This window comes from Bombus impatiens, unplaced genomic scaffold, assembly GCF_000188095.3.
Source record: "Bombus impatiens unplaced genomic scaffold, BIMP_2.2 scf_0321, whole genome shotgun sequence".
NCBI lineage: Eukaryota > Metazoa > Arthropoda > Insecta > Hymenoptera > Apidae > Bombus > Bombus impatiens.
In genome coordinates this window covers 1,571,816-1,592,831 of record NT_176740.1, presented here as the reverse complement: position 1 = coordinate 1,592,831, position 21,016 = coordinate 1,571,816, and the positions used below count along the sequence as shown (strand labels likewise).

At 37.9% G+C, this 21,016-nt stretch overlaps 1 protein-coding gene across 2 annotated transcripts in view; it reads right to left on the bottom strand.

Annotated features, from left to right (window-relative positions):
• LOC100748848 overlaps positions 1-21,016 on the bottom strand; it is a 52,749-nt gene that overhangs the window by 8,580 nt on the left and 23,153 nt on the right. For both annotated transcript variants that reach the window (XM_012385611.3, XM_024367549.2), the window contains exons 2-7: positions 9,708-9,911; positions 9,333-9,419; positions 8,127-8,312; positions 8,014-8,052; positions 2,965-3,156; positions 747-841 (exon numbers count right to left, since the gene is read on the bottom strand). In XM_012385611.3, the coding sequence (XP_012241034.2) occupies positions 747-841; positions 2,965-3,156; positions 8,014-8,052; positions 8,127-8,312; positions 9,333-9,419; positions 9,708-9,911 (803 nt within the window). The remainder of the gene's footprint in view (positions 1-746; positions 842-2,964; positions 3,157-8,013; positions 8,053-8,126; positions 8,313-9,332; positions 9,420-9,707; positions 9,912-21,016) is intronic.

The window sequence follows — 21,016 nt, the reverse complement described above, 5'->3', positions numbered from 1 at the left end:
GTACGTGGCCGATGCCACGTGATTTACAAGCGGGATGGAATTTAATTAATGCAATCCTGCCACGAGCGGACGCCGTGTCAGACATTTAACTTAGTTAGTCGAGGAACGCAACGCGATGCATTCCTCGCCGAGAGATCCGTCCTCCTCGATGAATCGACTCTGTTCTCATATTTGTTAGCCGACTGTTACCCGTTCGAAACAATTATACGATCATTTGTCTCGACGATTTTGTCGCTTAACGTCCGATGCTTCGGAAACTGTTCGTGAAACGGAAGATGGATTAGCGTTTCAGCTTCTTGCGTTCCTCTCCTCAGCTATTTGTAATTAAAAGGATATTATAATCGCTGTATTAGAACGTGTGCAGCGTGCGTTGAAGTTCACGAGATATTGATCAGGTGATGGAGTGGAAAATTCACGAGATATTGGTCAGGTGATGGAATGGAAAATTCAAATTTGAGAAAATGATCGTGTCGTTTCGAATAACTTCGTTGTAACGTTGAGTAGGAAATGGAAAAAATGACGAGGTGAAATTCATTTGACGCTAGAAGTACCAAGTTGAAATTTACGAGAAAATGATCTCTTATTTATTAAGAAAATGATCGTCTCGTATTGGTCGGTTTGTTCCAATAACTTTTAAGCGTCGATTAGCGAACAGAAGGAATTATTTAAATACGTTAAAAAGTTAGTTATTCGTTATATGAGAATGCCCGAAGAGATTAAAAATAGGAAATGAATGAAAAACGTACAAAGAAATTGGTCTCCTTGCGAAACTTGGCGTAGTCCTTGCTGATGAACGCGTACGAGGCGTAGTTCTGGGTGGCCTTAACCTCGATGCTACCGCCTTGAACGTTTAATCTGTCAGTTTCTTATGGCATTCGGGCTAAAACACCTAGGTGGTAATCAGGGTTGTGAAAGAGCACAGGGTTTTTGCTGGGCGCCCCACCCGGCTTATGTGTTTCCGTCTTTTCTTTCCCGACTCCTCTAATAAGCAACACGGAAGGAAATTGGAACGATCGTTCGCCTCCTGTGTCCGGAAGTGCTGCCTAAAGTCAGCTCGTTCAAGAAACTACAAGATTTTTCCCAGAAATAATATCTTTTTCTACCTTCCTCTACGGTTTACCAACGACAAATATTTATTTCACTTTAATTTCATCCAAAATGTATTTCACTAACTTGAAATCTTATTTTAATAAGTTTTGATTAAATATCTGTGGAAAGACCGTTGGTGGTTGATAATTAAATTTTGAGGAATATCATTATCGTGGTTTTTCGAGCTGAAAGGAAAGATTAAAATTAATTTCACTAAAAAAAAAATGTATTTTAATAAAATCTTGTAAGACTTTATGTTAATAGGTTGCTGCAAATTTTCGTAGCATGATCCTTGGCATTTGATAATTAAACTTTGAGCAATGTCGTTATTGCGACTCTTTTACGGCCGAAACGAAAAATTGAGGTTGAGATAAAAATTCCAATCTTTTCCAGAACCATGAAATCGCCGAGGATATTATCCTTTTCACGGAATCCGGATACTCAACCGAGCATTTAAATTTAATGATTTTCCACGCGATTCCACGCTTCCTGCGCGATTTCCTAATTCAATCCAACTTCCGCCGTTTCGTGACGTTTTCAAGCTTACGAGATTAAGTCTGGAATTTTTATGAAAAACGGCATAGTTATTTGCGCGTTTAATTCTTTTCGCGAAACAATAAAACGTAAAAAAGGGACAAAGAATTAAAATTTGTTGTTTTCCAGAAAATGGAAACTCTCTGTTCGAATTTATTTAATTCTGGCCGATTCGCTTCAATTCGAGAGTATTACGATGTTCAAAAAAATATATAAAGCTTTCCATATTCCCATTCAGTGACCTGTTGGCCATTTCACGTTCTCATTCACTAACTCGATTCAAAACTTATTCGTCCGTACCCAGGGTTTCCTGCTAAAAAATTCACTCGATGCCTCCGGAGAAATCCTCCAACTTCAACTCCAATATCTTCGTAGTAACAAACCATCGATTTCATACCCCATCTTCGCGCCCTACCAAAACTAACTTTGCCCATGAATTCCCTGGTACCAATTTCAACGACTAGCCCAATCGATCAAAAACGAGGTTTGATTTACGATTTTCTATCTTATCCTTGATCGTGCAAGGATCTTTTCGTCGTCTGTTTAGCAGTGAATCCTCAACAGATCGTTTCAATGACGATCCATCGTTTTAAATCGATAATCTTCATGGGTGAATTCAAAGTGCCTCTTATCCTCTTCGATTTTCAAGTAAATGCAAGATTTTTCTACGTACAAAATTCAATAGCATTTCGTTAGAAGAAACAAGAAAATGAACTAAAGAAACGATAAAAGCTAGATGCGTGCACTGTCCAGTATCGTTATCAACAATCTCAAAAGTAACTTTCAGATAAAAATGGTCCCATTTTGCGCAGCGAGAATTGACGATTGTTAGTATGAAATTTAACGAGCTTGCTAGATGAAATTTTTCCATTTCTCTCGATATATTTCCGCTGGTCCTGTCGTCGTTTGAAGCAAAGGAAACTGTTATATTTGTTAAATTAATTTCAGTATCCCTATTTTCCTAGGGAATAGAATCGTAGCCGAAAAGAAAGAAGAAAAGTTATGCGCGAATTAAAAAGTTCAACGTGGAAGCGTAAAAGATGCAACTAATAAAAATCGTCTCTAATGAAAATCCTCTCTAGACCGAATATTATTTGACAAAAGAGAAGCTTCAGCCGTGTCACAACGACAGAGTAATTTAAGATACGCAATTTACCACGTGTACGATCGTTATCGAGAAAGAAGCGACGATAGCATCGGTGTGAAGCATGATTGACTCAGAGACAGGTTACTCGTCTTAGGGTGAGAGTAATTGGTCACGAACCGGAAAACACAATCCGGGCGTGTCAGTCGGGCGGGGCAAAATCGCGGCAACCCTGATGCGAAGGCATTACGACTCACTGCAGTTATAGGTGGATGGACAGCAGTGTCCCTCGCGTACGATCGGGCTGCAGCCTTGAAGAGGAGGTGCACAAGCAAGAGGCACGCAACGTACCGCGCCCATCGCGCAGAAACAGTTATCACAGGCGGCCTTCCATTCGATGTCCCGAACCATCTCACCCTCCTCGTACACTCTCGAACCCACGCGACACCCTGTGAACCAAACCTTTTTGTTAGCTGAAGAATTTAAACGATAAATTACGTAACTGGTCGTAACATACAACGGTTGCAAAGAGCATTGGCACACCAGTCTATTTGCTATAACACTTACATATTAATTAATTAAATTTCGTACTCTCGCGTGATTACAAAAATTTGACACTATTCGAGCGAATAGAATCTGTTAAACCTGTTTAAAAAACGTTTCGTTGGATGATAAGGATCAGTGGCGTTTATACGACTATTTCGTTGATTCATTCAGTCGTTGGGTATATTTGTTAACAGTCTTTATCCTACAAAAATCCCTTAAATCCGACACATTTGATACGCACGACTTTCAAATCGAATACATACGCTATACTTGAAGTCTCAATCTATTACAGCCCTATTCTCGGAAATCGAAACAGGATCACTTCGCTAATCCGCTAATTTAACTTTCCGATCACCTCTCGTTCGGTTCGAAACGCCGAAACGGTTCCGAGGGTAGCAGTTTCGAAATCTGCTCTCCGGAAGCTGTCATAAAGCAACGAACAGCCAATCTCCTTGCGCCATCGCCGAATATGGCGATTGGACAAAAAGGACGTAGGAAGTCAATATCGATCGACGAGACGATCCTAACTTAAGTTCTATCGAGAAGATACCGCCCTGAGGCCGTTATTAGACGCCTTGCTGTCGATCGATGACGAGAAGCGAACAATGGGACCCGGTGTTCGATCGTTATTCAGTGTTTTCACGGCGGACTTGCAGTGGACGAGACTTTAGGCGATGCCAGAGGAGGCTAGTTTCGAGGATAGTTTGCTGGCAACTGTGCGGGATTAAGTCGGCGCGCGGCGGTTCGAATGGACTTCTAATGGGGTGGAAACGAGGCTTTGGAGGGAGGTTTAAGTTTTGAGCGGCCGCGTGTAACTGGCCGTTAAATGGACAAGCAACGGCATCCGAGAGTGTTGGTCTTTTGGTAAATGCTGAAAGGGGTATGTGGTTTCTGAGGGTGGAAAAGTAAAGTCACGATATAGCAGCTCGATGCTGGAATATGTAAACTGATTCTCTACATAGACGCGAATAGCTTTGTGTATAATATCTCTGAAAAATATATATAAATATAAATATAAAAAATCTCAAAGGGATGAATGTATCGGAAATACGAAGAATTCTGACAGAGAAAATGAGTATATTTGAGGTATCATTTTTGCCAGGTAAAGACACGGTATAAGTACATTCTTTATATGTGGATACGATTAGGTTTCTGTTTAGTACTTCGTCATACGTAATATAAAAGAAAGGTCAAATTTGGTACTTATGGAGGATAATGTACGTAACACGTACATATACACACATGCACGCGCGTTAGAAAGTTGAAGGGAAACGTTTTAATGCAATAATAGTTCGCTCTGCCAGTCGACGTTACGTTATCCCGTGACACTTCGTGCTTCGAAAAGATTTCCACCACGACAGCGGCCGCCGTTTCTCCGCTCGTTCACTTAACGCCCAGTTTCATTCAATTTTACGACGGCGGCCACCCTTTTCTTCCGTGGAAATGAGAAATCATGTTTCCCGGAAAATCTGACGCGTGAAACGACGACGTGCAACATTTGTTTTACTTCCGCGAATTTTTGCTTTCGACACTACATCCCTGCAGTTACTTAGAGCTGACGTTTTTATCTGCTGGATTTTTCTACTCCTTCTTCATTATTATCATTCGTTTCGAAAAAGTACTTTTATCTGTATTTTTGTATTAAAAGTATTTCCATACAATTTTATCGCGCAACTTTCGTACGCTTTTTTCATTTTACAACGTTTCGTTACAAGCTTTTTGATTGATCTTTTTTAAGTGTACTATTGTGTGTTCTTTTGGAATTATTTTGATTGGATTTGTGCAATTGACATTTCAATTTGCCATTTCTAGTTCATTTTTTAAATTCTATCGACAGATTGTTTTTTTTTTTTTTATTTAAATTCATCTTTCACGTTGCCTTTTTCATATTTAACCTGCGAAAACAAAAAATCTACTTTACCAAATCAATAGAGAATCGTTCTGCTCGTTTCGCTATCGAGATACCGTGTCTCCGCTCATAAAGAATTACACGCGAAGCGTATCCATTTCACCTGTCTGGATTCTACATATTTTCAATACATCTTATGTTATACAGGGTGGTTGGGAACTGGCGGTACAAGCGGAAAGGGGGTGATTCTACGCGAAAAAAGAAGTCGAAAATATAGAATTTTTTCGTTCGAGGCTTTGTTTTCGAGAAAATCGACTTTGAATTTTCGCTCGGTACGCGTGCACTTTATCGCGTCTCGTTATAGCGGATCTCACTGTAGATCCTTGTCTCGATGGAAAAATGAAAAAAAAAATTTTTATTCTATATTTTCGACTTCTTTTTTCGCGTAGAATCACCCCCTTTCCGCTTGTACCGCCAGTTCCCAACCACCCTGTATAACATAAGATGTATTGAAAATATGTAGAATCCAGACAGGTGAAATGGATACGCTTCGCGTGTAATTCTTTATGAGCGGAGACACGGTATCTCGATAGCGAAACGAGCAGAACGATTCTCTATTGATTTGGTAAAGTAGATTTTTTGTTTTCGCAGGTTAAATATGAAAAAGGCAACGTGAAAGATGAATTTAAATAAAAAAAAAAAAAACAATCTGTCGATAGAATTTAAAAAATGAACTAGAAATGGCAAATTGAAATGTCAATTGCACAAATCCAATCAAAATAATTCCAAAAGAACACACAATAGTACACTTAAAAAAGATCAATCAAAAAGCTTGTAACGAAACGTTGTAAAATGAAAAAAGCGTACGAAAGTTGCGCGATAAAATTGTATGGAAATACTTTTAATACAAAAATACAGATAAAAGTACTTTTTCGAAACGAATGATAATAATGAAGAAGGAGTAGAAAAATCCAGCAGATAAAAACGTCAGCTCTAAGTAACTGCAGGGATGTAGTGTCGAAAGCAAAAATTCGCGGAAGTAAAACAAATGTTGCACGTCGTCGTTTCACGCGTCAGATTTTCCGGGAAACATGATTTCTCATTTCCACGGAAGAAAAGGGTGGCCGCCGTCGTAAAATTGAATGAAACTGGGCGTTAAGTGAACGAGCGGAGAAACGGCGGCCGCTGTCGTGGTGGAAATCTTTTCGAAGCACGAAGTGTCACGGGATAACGTAACGTCGACTGGCAGAGCGAACTATTATTGCATTAAAACGTTTCCCTTCAACTTTCTAACGCGCGTGCATGTGTGTATATGTACGTGTTACGTACATTATCCTCCATAAGTACCAAATTTGATCATTTTTATTATATGGGAAACGTGGAAAACACAGTCAAAATAGGTAGAAATTTCCGCTTGTAATATCTAACATATGAAATATAAATGTCTAGAAGTAGGTTGAGAAAGATTAGAAACGACGTTGTATCTTACTGCTAGGGTTAACTTGCATCAAGTTATTGCCTAGCGCGATAGATACGTAGATACACGAAATATTTAATAAAATTCATCTATTTATCGGTAATTGTTTATTTGTTAGTGAGAACTTCATATTTAATATTTCCAATAATATAATATTATGGTGATATGAATTGGCCGTTAATTTTTTATAACGACTCGCTTTTAGTCCTACCAAGTAACCAGATACTTTTACAGGGTTTTAAAAAAATTAACGATATTTTTAAACTGTGGCAATATACAAAAATATAAATACTGTGGATGAGCGTAAGAGAAGCGAATACATCAAAGTCTTTAAATAGTTGGTCGAATATCCGGTATACGAATCGAACGCTCTTTAAAATTCGACTTTCGAGTTAATTCAGTATATCCAATCGCCTATTTATGCTCAACGTGTAGGTTAGTGATCGTCTGGCAAACAGAAGCAGTCGGTTCGGTTCCGTCTTTTCTGAAAAGCCGCTCAGACAGAGCCGGCCCTCTATCCGGTGAAAGTTGCGACGAAAAGTTTAACGCGATAAAAAGGAAAGTTTGCTTCGGTCGCTGTATCAGCCGCTTTGGAAGAAGCCGACTGGCTCTCTCCCTCCATTCGGCTTGCTGGCCGAGTTTAAATTTAAGCTCAGCTTATGAGGAAAAATCGCATCGCAGCGCAAAATCAGCGAGACGTTGCATGGCGAACTTTAATCCCTTTAAATTGCGTCAGGTTTTATCGCGTACCGAGTACCATCTAATTATCCTTACGAAAGGCTTTTTAAGAATTCCTCTTTCGTCTCTCTTTTTCTGCCCGTTATGCGAACCACTTTTTGTTCCGCATCTTAGTTATAATTGAGAAAAGTTTTACTACGCATACGTGCAATACATATACGTACAATACTGTCTACGGAATGCTAAAACAAGCGCGAAGGATATTGATCGTACGGGTACTATTCTGGACTTCAAGCCAATGAAGAAAGTCCCTGCATAAAAGCTTCCTTCGACGCTTATTTTTCAAACTATAAACAATTTAGTTTTACACTAGAGATAAACTACTAGATCAGTGGAACCGGCTAACGAACGATCCATTGTATCTCTGAATTAAAAATATTTCTTATATGTTGCATATTAAAATACTCTTTTTTTAACCACCAATTTTACAATCCTTCGCACACGAAAGCAAATACTTCAAAGACGTAAGATTGAAAACTTCGGGAAGCAGAAGCTTCCGGAGCTAAAATCTTTCGAAAATTGCAGGGATGAAAATGATAGTTGCGTACTCCGTTTGATTCAATGAATAATTCGTAATTGCAATTGCTTTCGAAACCTTTGAGATTCGAACGTACGGCTTCTTGACTCAGCTTCTTCCATGCAAAAAAAAAGAAGAAAGAAAAGAAAAAGGGGGAATAAATGAAACGTTTCACTCACCGTTTCCCGTGATCGGCGCCAGCGTCGACGAATGGAGATCTTAAAGAACAGAGAAAAAGAGAATGCAGTATGAGTTATTATTTGGATTCGCGGCGAATGAAGACTACACTCACGGGTGCAATTGTAGGCAACCGGGCAGCAGGAGTGCGGGGCATACAGTGGAGTGCATCCTGGCAGGGGCAGCAGGCACTTTGGTCTGATGCATTTTCTCGCTCCAGAGATGCAGTAGCAGTATTCGCATCTACGTGAGCCCATCATCGCCGAGCCAGGCCCGTATCTCACGCCCTCATGCAGGCAACCTGATTGTTAACACCACCGACCATCAGCCTGATGTTGAATCTTTTAACTACAACCACTCTCGAACGTGGTCTGCTTTGAGAAAGCAACTTTACTTCTTACTCGCGCTATATGTACCTTTCAGAGCTATACTATTGAATATTCTGAAAGAATACATTGCTTATCTATGTTAAAAAAAAACTGTTAATAAATGTCGTTGAGTCTCATTTCAGTGGGACTTGAAGATATTTTCAAAAGAAAGAAGATGCACCGATATCTTTCTGAATCAATGAATACCTCGTAATTGTAATTTTTTTGCGGATTTATAATTCCAAATCCTTAAGTCTAAGGTCTTAGGATCGTGAGACTTTTTAATCTCGAAAAGTAAAACCATTTGAATATTGTAAGGAGTGAAATGATAGTGACCTATAAGATAAAGAATAAGAAGGAAAAGAAAAGATAGATAAAGAACCTAGTTCGCAATTCTAATTTACGATTGTAGCTTGTATAATTATTAAAAAGATTGCACACAGGGTAGAAATAACAGGAATGGGTAGCAAACGTTCGCAGAAATTAAAATCCTACAAGCCTTAATGGTAAGTTTGCTAAATTGTGGGGCCAGATAGCAGCAACTCTAAATCATAGGTTATAGGAGCGATAATTTTCAAGTCGTAAACTGTAATACCAATGAAGTGGAGGGTAATAACAGCACTAGCCCTCGAATAGTAGGCCGCGGTAGCATATCGTAGATTATGATAACAACGAAGAAGGTGTAAACCACAGTTTCCCTTACGTCGTAAAGCACAACGACCATTCTCCACTCTATAAACTTGCTAAAAATAAGTGCAAGCACATCAGTTTCGGCAAACTTAGTGGCAATGTTAACAATCTTATTCCGATAGCGATATTTCAACGCCTATTCGATTACTATTCTCTAATACCATAACAAGTTGCAAGAACAATATCCAACATCAATATAATCGTTGCCCAGCGAGTTTCGGGTGTCTCTAAATTCCCTCTGTCTACAGTTCTGCGATGATTACCTTGAAAACGAGAGTTCTGAGGTTCCTCAACCTTCTCTTCTGCCTCCACGTGAACGTTAGACCTTCGTAGCATGTTCATGGCGTCACCTGAAAATGTTCATTCATCTTTAACTCTCTGTATCCTGAATAAATTGTTTATTAGAGCTTTTTTATTGAAACTAATAATATCTAGTATTAGCAAAGAAATAACTCGGTTCAAATACAAAGGTGTATGCCGAATAAATAAAATAAAATTATTATATTATATCGTTTTCATCGTTCTTTGCTAATATTACATGTTATTTTACATTATATAATTCTAATTTAGAACAGATTGGTTTCACGATGTATAACATAACCGAGCGAAGTTGAGACATTTTTCATAATCGTACTAACGTGTCTCGCTGCAAATTAATTCTGGGCAACAGACGTTCTCTCCTGGCGAACGAACGCGACATCCGGTGGGTGGTGGGTTTGGCAGTCGTGGACAAACTCGAAGACGACATCTCAGCGCACCGTCACTGCACCTGCACTGCAAGCAGGGCTCGGACGTGACCACCGACGTGCCCTCTTCGTATCTGCGACCCTCGTACCTGCAACCTGCGACAGATCGTTCCGTTTCAATGACCACACTGTCCAGAACGTGTAGCATAACATAGTTTATACACCACCATGCAAAAATGTAAAATCACTTCTCCAATTTTATTTATATCAGATGACGTGGCGAACTTTATCATTAATTAAAAATTCGTTTCGTAAATTATGGATCATAATGTCTCGTTCTTTGATGCAACTTTTTACTAGGAAACGACACATATGTATATTAATAATTTATCAAAGAAAGAACATTTTAGTAATTATATTTATTCGGATTGTTGGATTTTATGGAATTCGAAACCTTCGTAAGAAATGTCTACAAGAATACTTTCATGACACTGTGCATTCCTAAGCACGTACAGTTATAGAAACAATTTCTGATTCTCTGACTAATAGCTTTACACGAACACAGGTTACAAGCGAACAAAATTAACGACGATACACGCGTCTGATGAAACATAACATAAAATGAAAATGTAATTAAGGAAAGGTAAACTAGCGTCTGTTTAAATTTAATTTCAGTTGTCGAAATTGCGATGTTTCCAATCTTATTTGATTTCGGTATCCAAATTTTATTTGAAATATGGAAAATAAATAGGAGCACTCGGTATATCGTATTAACGAGTAAATTTACGAATGAACATGAGGATTAATTTTAAAATACCGATAATACTTATTACTATAAATAAAGGTAATCTGTGATTGGATATAGAAAAAATAAGCATTTGCGAATCAATATTTCCACGTTATCAATTTGTGTCGATGAAGAAGGATAAAAAAATAAAAACGAACATTCAATCCAATTTATCGTATCATCAGTCCTCAAACGTTACTCTGCTCTGCGAAAAATATTTTAAATTCGCAAATAAGGGAATTTTAAATACCAAAGTGGAGCGAAATTAATACCTTAAAATTGATATTTCGGACACAAAACTGGGCCAACATTAATACTCTAAACTACGAAACTCGTCCAAAAGAAAAATTAAACATTCAAAAAGACAAAAAGGACATTTAATTCCATTTATTGTATCATCGATTCCGAAACACAATCACAAGCAAATGAAAATTTAACTGTATAAAATGAGATAAAAATCATGTAAAATATAATACACACGAAACGAATCAAAATTAATCAGTAAAAAAGGATAGAAGGGAAACTAAGTGTTCAAAATGCAAAAGCGATTTAAACTATACGTCGCTTTATTTTCTAGTAGATCGCTTCTAGCTCGATTCGATGGTGAATGACTCATTTTGCTCGAATTTCCAGGTGAATTTTCGACGCACCGGAAGCGTGACCGGTTTCCCTTTCAAAACCTATTCCACCAAGTGAATAGGATTACGCGGAATCACCGCGGAATAATTTGTAATGGAGCTGTGCACGCTAGAATAACGCGATCGTGAAATAACCCCTGACTGCCTCGTAACGATTTTTTCGGTTTGAACAAAAAAAAAAAAAAATTTCGTTGTTGGCCTTTGTTCGACGCGCAGGATCGAACAAAAGGGGAAAATAAAAAAGATATAAAAAATAGAGAGAGAGCGTAGAACCGTCGGAGTGGCTTAAAGTGCAACGCAGCCCTGCGATAAATTCATTTCCGAGCCACTGAAGGTGTATGGCGTGCCCAATTTGTAGCTAAATGTGGCTCAAGACAAGGGATCCCGTCAATGAGGATAATAGGATTTCAGTGTGAAAGATACCACAAGATGGAAATGAATGTGAATGTTTATCGCGTGACACGCGAAACTGATTTATTCGCGGAGAGTAGATTATCGAATGTGTTGCGAATTATAGAGACATTGATACATGGAAATTGGATGATGAGAATCGATAGTAATATGATGTATCGTCGAATGATTTTTCTTTTTGCATATTGAAAAGTGTAATTTTTTCAGTAAGAAGGTTTAATGAGGGATACAGATGTATTAGTAATGTATTAATGGTCGAATGAATGAGGACAGGTACTTTTATCGAGTGGAATGGGCCACGCGATTGTGTGTCTGCCCAGGACTGATCGTTTCTACTTGCTATATTCTTACTGCGAAATCCATGAGTTTAAAGTATTTGAACAAATAAATCGAGATGAAATAGGGAAAATAGAAGTTGTTAGAAATAATCAAGAAGTCAAGTTTCTAAATATTTTCACAACATCCACTGCAGGACTTTGTAAATGCATTATTTTATAAATATTTCCACCGACATATTCGAACATTCTCTGTAACATCTATTCGACGAAACGATTCGCTAAATCTTCTTATCCACGATTAATCAGAAGATTAATTCTCCAAATGAAATTCTGCAAATGAAATCAAAGTCGCTGAGACAAAACTTTCGTAAATTTTCCCTTCGTGCAAGTAACGGAGGAAAGAAACAAAGTTGCACTATCGATTTTTTGTGTGGGAATTTCTTCCTTGCATTCCTAACGACTTCGAGAAAACAAACAGAAAGTTGAGGAAATGACAACAAAAAGAATTAGGACGCCATTAGTTGTAAGAACCGGTAAAGCTCATATGGAAGAAACTAGTCTATTGTTGGGTCCATAAAAGAACAGAATCAAGTTGCCTAGTGCAAAGCGGACAATGGCAAAGGAACGGACGTGTCTTGGAAAAACGATCTCATTTTCAGAAAAGAATCGAATGAGAAATTTGTTGTAAGGAACTTCAAATTGCCCTTCGAGCGTCGGTGTGCAAAGATTACAGGAAGGGTCGTCGAAGTCATAGTGAATAAAGTTACTATTCGAGATAGTCTTATACAATTTACTCTAACTATGGAGAAACTATTGCACAACGCTGATCGTTTTTATCCTATTAATTTACTTTACTTTGCCCCCTTCCCCTCGTTATGGGACTGCGGATTCCTACGCATTTTTAAATTTTCTAAACAAACGTAAAACAAAATGAAATTTAAATAAAAGCTCGTTTCATCTATCAAATATTACAGTACATATTCTATTTCGAATGTTTTTTTTTTATTTTTCCATATCATACGCATCGTGCGCATTTCTATACCTTTAAATTTCACAAAAATCAGAAAAATTCGTAGTTCACTGATCGCTTTGAATTTCCAATTTCGATGAAATACGAATAAAGACAATTTACACGGCATTTTTCTTTCTTTTGCATTCGTATACAAAGCGGAAAGTGTGAGTTACCATTTACAGGTACAATGGTCGCCACCATCACCTTGTACCAGAGACAAAGGTTATCCAGCGTGAGTACCCGGCAGCCTTGGTACCCGGTCTCTCGCGTGTGTGAAACGTCACGTTACACGCGTTATGCTCTTTTGCCGGCGGCTGAACGCCAGATTGGTCGAGAGACGGTGGTTCGTGGAAGGAGAAAGGTTGAAGGAAACGGCGAGAGGATCAGAGGGAAATCACGAAGGCAACTAGGGAAAGGAACCACACGGTGTACCAAAGGCGCCGGAGGAAGGGTGCATAGGAAGTCGAGGGCAGAGTTCGCTCCATTCATAGCTTCGTATGCACACGCCACACTCGAATGCACACGTGCACCGCTGCGTTTGACGGCGATGCGTGCATCGTGATGCCGGCCAGTGACTCTCAAGGCCGAGCACTGCTCAAGACCCGCCTCTATAATTAGCCGAGTCAAGGTTTTTCATTCTGATTCTCCTGCATTTCGCCGTATTCGATCGTTCAGACTTCGAGAATTTGTTGGTTTTCGGGATCCTGGGGCTTCTTTTATAAGCGTAACGATCGTATCGATAGCCTCTAAGTGCTTAGCATAACTGTGAAGTTATAGAAATTATTTGTATAGCAAGTTGGGACGTATTTGCTATATTCTTTGAAGTTTTGCTCAGTTAGAGTGATTGAGGTAAATATGACGATCGTTTGTATAGTCTTCGTGCTATGGAAATATTTAGATTGCTAAATAATTGAATATTCGTCCTAGCGTGGAAAGAATAAATTTCTAATTGCGATATTTATTAGCTCGCGAGGGTTTACGTTTTATCATTTACGTACTCTGTGTACGTAAATAATAGCAGTAGTACGAATTGGACTGAATGTTATCAGGGCTTTGCGATATCTTGCGAGAGTGCCATCACGGATGTTGGTAAAGTCTCTTTCGCGAATCCTCGTATGTCGATCCTTATCTAATATTAGAAACTGGATTGCAATATTCGTAGACAGCAATTAAAATGGTCAGAGTTTGTGCAACAGCTGTGGTATAATGAATTTTCACAGAAGAGAAAACAAAGACTAACAGGAATGTTCATAAACCGTACTGTATCTTATTACATCCTTTCCGTCCTAACAATCTTCCTTCGCATAAATTATACTTATCTTCGATAGTTTTGTGTTTGTAATCACGACAATGTGTCGTGATCTGAGCTATAATGAGAATATAGAGATTATGATCGAATGGATAACGGTGTCTGTGCCTCTGTCTCGAACAAATTATTGTTCATAAAATTACAGGAAGTAATACTGATCGAAAAACTGAACAATTAATTTCCTCCTTCCTTCCTCCTTCGTCATATTCCTCTGTCTTACATTTTTCTAGGTTAATTCGAGTTTCATCCGTATAAATTTAAAAAGAAGAAAAAACACGCTACTTTCTCAGGCAAAGAGCTATCCTGTAAAAATTGCTTTTTCTACGAAAAGGGAAGGATACTGTCCCCTGTAAAAAAAAGGTATTCGCCCTTTTTTAAGCAGTGCTTTCTTCCCAACAAACTGCTTTCTTTCCTCGAGGGCAATCTTTATAGACTCTACTCCTTTGAGAACGCTATCAAAGAAGAGGATATTGGTAAACTCGATGGCAAACCTTTATTACATTAAATTTAAAGAGGCCACTTTTCGTGGTTAGAGAACCATTTGCATAATCGATGTTACTATCGAATAACACACGGTTACTTGCTATGCGGGCTCAACGGGCTTAACACGGCGTAACCACAATTTTATCTCGATCACATTGGATGATTTAAGTTTCTTACATAGTAATTATTTCCTTAAACATTTCTTTTCGACGTGAGATTCGGTTCTCAGGATACTGAAAGCAATATACAAAATTACAGAATTACAAAATTTTCCAATAATCGTATTTCAACAATATAGGATCCAATTTCCAAACCATTTAAGAGTCGTATTTTATTTCGACAAAACATCGACCATCCTTATTCGATGCAATTTAATTTCCTAAACCACTCAGCTACGAAATCACTTAAATGATTCGTACCCCAAAAACCGATATATCTAGAGCTTCTAACCATCGAATCACTTTTACCAAAAACCCAAAGTTCATCCTTTACATCCTCGAGAACTCTTTCGCCCAATCCAATTCGGTATCCCAAACTATTCGAAAAAACGTATCCTGAAGACCTAAAGTAATCCAATAATTCGCGAAGAAGAAATAAGTCAAGAAGCAAAATCACCATAGAGGTTCCTCGGGACTTTCGACCGAAGAAAGGCATCGCGAAGATGGGCCGCGAGGGTGCGCTTTTAATTAAAACATGGCGCTGGGAGAAGGACGATCGGCCGATTATTAATCGGACACGATCACGCGATATTTCCTCGCGATACGTACGCCAGCCGGCACGAATTTATCGTCGCGCCACGGCTGATTTATCAGCCGGAATCCGATTTATCAGCGCGACGCAGCCGCGCGAGATCCTCGCGATCCAGACGCGGATTGGTCAATCTGCTCGATTCATCGCGACGCCGGCCCACTTTTTTTGCGTTTTCATCCACCCCTCGCTCTCTATATTTCCATCTTGTTAAGAACACACAGCTGGTCTGGCGCTCTGACAATTTTGAGATCGAGATCGTTCTGATTTGTTGTCGAATTGGACATGACGTGTTCCGAATTGAGGTTAGGTTCATTCACCTCTCGGTGCGTTTCGTACGTTCAGATTTGAATCGTTGAGGATTTCTGATTTCTTGATTTCTCGGGATTGAACAGTTGAGATAATTCTGAACGATACCAATATAAAATACCAACATTTGATATTGGAAATAATGGCGTAACATTAATTTTCCAGCAAATGAAATTTTATTTAAAATACTCCAGACGAATCATCTTTATTGAATCGTTAATTAAATTCCCAACCATCATTCGTTGGTAACTCGTTTGCTTTCCAAAGTAAATGATTCGCGAATTTTGTGCAGAAAATCTCTATCCTCTTCGCAAACATTATTTCATCGTTGCTTCAATTTCCGGTGAATATTTCGGAGCTTCTTCGTTTTTCGTAGCTCGGTTCGACAAATCGAATCGCGGACTTCCGGCTATTGCCGGAAGCGCAACTCGCCAGACTCTACCTCTGGACGATTGGTCGTCTTTCGAAATTGAGTTCAATCATACGTATGTATATTTGTACAAATTGAAATACGTAGTGGAAATTACCCTGTTTTGAACCAGTTCGAGTGGATTTAACTTGCATGTTTGCATTTGGATATGATACTTTGCAATAGGTTAAAACGTTTAGTTAATATATTGTCGGTCGTTGAATTAGCATCATTTATCAACAATTTCGCTGAATTATTTCTAATATCTTTGTTTACATAATATTTGCATTTCCCGCTCAAATTTTATCCAGGCCTCAAAACCATTTTAATCCTCGCGAAAGAATCAAATCCTCTGACAAATGAAATATCGTATAGTTCCATTGACACAGAGAGCAATAGAAACAGTGGCTATTTTCATCTCTCCAGCTTCGTAATTAAATAAATCCTTTCGCCTTGAATTTGATAAACTTGCAAGGGCCACAGGATAGAATAAAAAAAGCCAAAGTTTCTATCTAATGTTATTCCCTCCGGTTGTAGCAGTTCGACCGTATACATATGTGAAAACACATGATGAGAACTACATTCGTGTACCGTGTTCGTACACGGTGAAAACATTTCATCGGGAAGAAAGAGAAGGCGAATAATCCGACAGAAATGTTTACCAGCCTTCGCTGTTGTTATTAATTTAACGTTTTTCCCTCTCGGTTGGCTAATTCGTTCGAGCTCTCGAAAGTGATGTAATTTCACACTGCGATGATTTATCCGAGCGTGGGAAAGTTGGTGATTTATCGAAATTCCCCGCGAATTTTCAATAGCTTACACAAAGCTTTGTAATTGCATCGACGATTCCTTTTTTGCAACGTTTCTGTTCGAATGCCTCATCGTGTCGTTCGAAACGATTATTAAAAACCGTTTGTTTTTCCCTTTCTAAAGAAACGAGATTTAAAACGAACGAGGAGATCGGGCACGCTTTAATTCCATTGATTTAGATCCTCCGCAACGCCAGCATGCTTTAATAATTATATCGTTCGCAACGTTTCGTTTGGATCCCCCGGGAGATTCTTTTCACGGTTTGTAAATACTTTGTGCATATCAACAGTCCTAATCGAATTAGAACCACGTACAGAAATTTCATTTCTCTAGCTACGATACGAAAACCACACGAGCGAAAAATACGATAGGATCGTTTTGGTTCGACTATTTCATTCTTATATCGCTAGCTGGCTAAAAACAAGCATTTTATTAAATTAATTAATAGTAACCTGCGTGATTAAGGTTATGAACATTTTTTGATATTCAAAAGGATAATACGAAAGGCATATTTCAAATTAATTAACGACTGTAAATGAAGTGTAATAAGATCCTTGAACGTTGTCACCAGAAAATGGCATTAGATGGTACTTCGAAGAATTAGATGTTGTGTCCTGAAAGTAATTAATATAGAAGATATAAAAAGTATGAAACTCGGTGGTTGGAATGGTTTCAGATGCTTGGTAATACCCTTGAGCAATTATTAGACTGCGCATTTGCATGGCTACCAACGAATATAGAGTAAAATGAAGTCATTATTTTAATGGAATTCGAATGGTCGACTTGCTTTTCCATACATTTCGTTTGTTGCAACATTAAATACAATGAACTTGAATATTAGCTTTTAAAACTAGATAGTTATGAAATGTTAAATATTGATAAAGACACTCTGTTATTTTCTGTCTCTGTTGTAATTCAACAAACTCGTGTTCCATTTTCATGAAAATATTATGTTCTATAAAAACTTAGTCGGAAATGCTTCGAGTTTTATGAAACATCAGGTATTGTAGAAAATTGTGCAAAATTATCAAGGACTGAAAAGAGAATTTACGTATAGAATCAGAATGGAATTATATGAAAGCGATACGTTTCTGTTAATGGATAATTTTAATTTCAAGGGAAGAGGAAGAAATTTGAAAATGACGCCGTAATTCCAATCCACCATCGAGATTTATCAAGATGATCGTTTGTTAACGAATTTGTGGTTCACGAAATTCAGCGATTATCGACCGAAGTTTTATTACGTGAAAGTGGCGAGATAGCATTATGCATATCCGGAAACTGATTGGAAACGACCGACCATATTGAGCGGTCTATTAAACGAATTCGTTTCAATTTCCCACGTTAAATCCGTTATTTTCACGTTGCATTTCGATTAACAGACAGAAATTCTTAATAGTGTGAAAATTAATACAAAATAAGAATCTGAATAAGATATACAATGTTAAAAACTTGGGAAAACAAATGCCAGAAAATTTCCTGAAGTAAAAATATGTTAAACGTATATAACATTCGTATATAGCAGCTTGCAAAATGTAAAATATTAAATCTTCGCGAGGAATGTTTTCTTAAAGTCTCGTACAATTCAGAAGAGAAATATGTAAGTCTGAAAGCAAATTAAATGTACACGTAGTAATTTAACATATTTATTACTCATAATACACGAATAGTAATAAATCAAATATATTTAGTTGGTATGTTAGCATTCAGACATAATTAAAGATATTAAAATATTATGTGTATATTTGATAACTATTGATTACTAGAAACGATCCAGTTCAATTTCCATGATATGTTTGTACGGAGCACCTGTGAAACAAAATCTGCGCCTAGTTCGAAAAATCTGTGTTGCAACAGTCCATAACAATATTTCAACTTTGCAACAATGAAACGTCCTCCCTGCTCGATAAATATTCCTACGCATATGAATCAATCAACTAGAAAAAAAGGACTGAGAGAACTGATAGAAACAAAATGATTTAGGAAGTTTGTGAACGAAAATTTCTTCAACCAGCATAAATGATTTGGACTTTTTCATTTTTACATATATTCTCGATCGATGTTTCAATATTTTCCAATATTCCCAGCAACAGGTGATCGATATCCAATAGTATGTTTTTTGGGACATGGAAATACACATCTAGCACGGAATAGAAGGAACCGAAAGCCTGGACGGCCCCGTTCAAAGTTGAAAGAAAATTGTACGCGTGATGCATCAGATTCGACGTTGAAACATACTCGTGTATTCTGTGATCATTGTCACACGCTCCCTTCGAACAATACGCACAGGCTAAAGGGGGATATTGTATTCGACATTGATCCATAAATTAGCGGTGCAACGTAAGCTCCCGGAAGTGCTTAGCGCGGTGCTTCATCATATGACACGGGACAACGCAATATTGTTATACAGTCCGATTAAAATATCAAATGTCGCGTTTCAGTTATCAAATTTAATATCATACACGCGATAGAAAGATGAATTTCATTACCTAAGAGACAGAGAGAGAGAGAGAGAACTTTGCTGCCCAAATTGCCCAGTAAGTTTTAATTCTAATTTATAGTGGCTCCAAAAATGACACGAAATGCGAATAAAATAATATAGCAAGCTGAAATAGATTCTTCGAGTTAATTTCGAATTTGTATTTATTTATATATTTGTATTTATTTATACTAATTTCTATGATCTATTTTATAACTCATAAATCGACGGTTTAAAAATATTTCATTATATTTGGAAAAATCATGCGTTTAAGCGTTAAGATCGTCTAAGGAATTTATTACTTGGTTCGTGAAAAGCAACTTCTCCATAAGCAGTACGCATCTTAATGGCTGTTTATGCTGAACTTTTACCTTTCAGGTCGGTTAGATAGAAGATAAGTATGAATAATGGCACATGTTATTTTCTGACAATAATTTAACATCATAACGATTTCTATCTTTATTAGCATAGAACACAGTATTAATTCTAAGCGAACGGTAATTGCAATTACCGTTACAAAGACCGACAAACAGAGACACTAGCGTTAATATCGAATTAGCGTGAATAATTTTCTCCCCGGCGATATTGACATCGATACGTTGTGATCAAAGTTAATAGTTTAATCACTTCGTATTAGAACTCGCGGCTACGCCACAGGGTTTCAGGGTGTATCTCTGTTTTCCATTCCTCGATATTACTGCTGAATTTCATATTGGCGCCGATATCTGCCAGATAGTCCATATCTCTCTTTCTCTCTTTCAGCTAGTGAAAATTTGCGTTAAAATTATCGCAAAATCCGATCACGAACGTTTATCATCGATCGGATAAATTAAACGCGTATACCGAAATTTTATTAGAAATTTTATCGTTATTAACCGTCGATTGGTGTCGCTGAGTCATTAACGATTATAACAATTTTGTTTAAATCTTTGGGTCAGATTATTTCGATCTTAATTTATACCCTGGCGTACTACGCCGTATCATTCGTGCTCTTTATCGCGTACAATAGAGAATGAAAATTAAAATTAACTTTCATAAAATTAATTAAATAACCTGACTCAAAATGATATATGGTTCAACGGTCAACGATGCTAAGTGACGGCTCGTTCGTTTTTCTTCTTCACAGTGTTTTATCGTTAACTCGATTAAGACATTTGTTAACCACAAAAATTATAAGGAGTAGTCTACTTTGAATATTTTATGTATTTCCATGTATTTTACCTATACGCGCTCTTTGCATTTGTATACTTTCAAATGTTTCGTAAATTGCATAAGACTGCATAAAATCCGCAGTCTAATTATTAGCAGTGCCATTATCGTCACGAAGAGTAATCAAAAAACGAGCAACGCCATCAACGAAGGCGTGACGTAGAAAAGGGGTTGTTAGAAGCTTGCAAGAAATAGAAAGGAAATTGGCACGTAGGATGGCCGATCCGAAATATTGGCAAGGTAAAACGCTACTCGGACACTGACAAATCGTCCATTGTTGCGCAGACTATGACGCGCCCCTTAATCAAGCCGGATAAATACGAGAAGCGCGCTTTAGGGATAACGGGACCGCTTCCTGTCTGGAGAACAAGAGGGAGAGA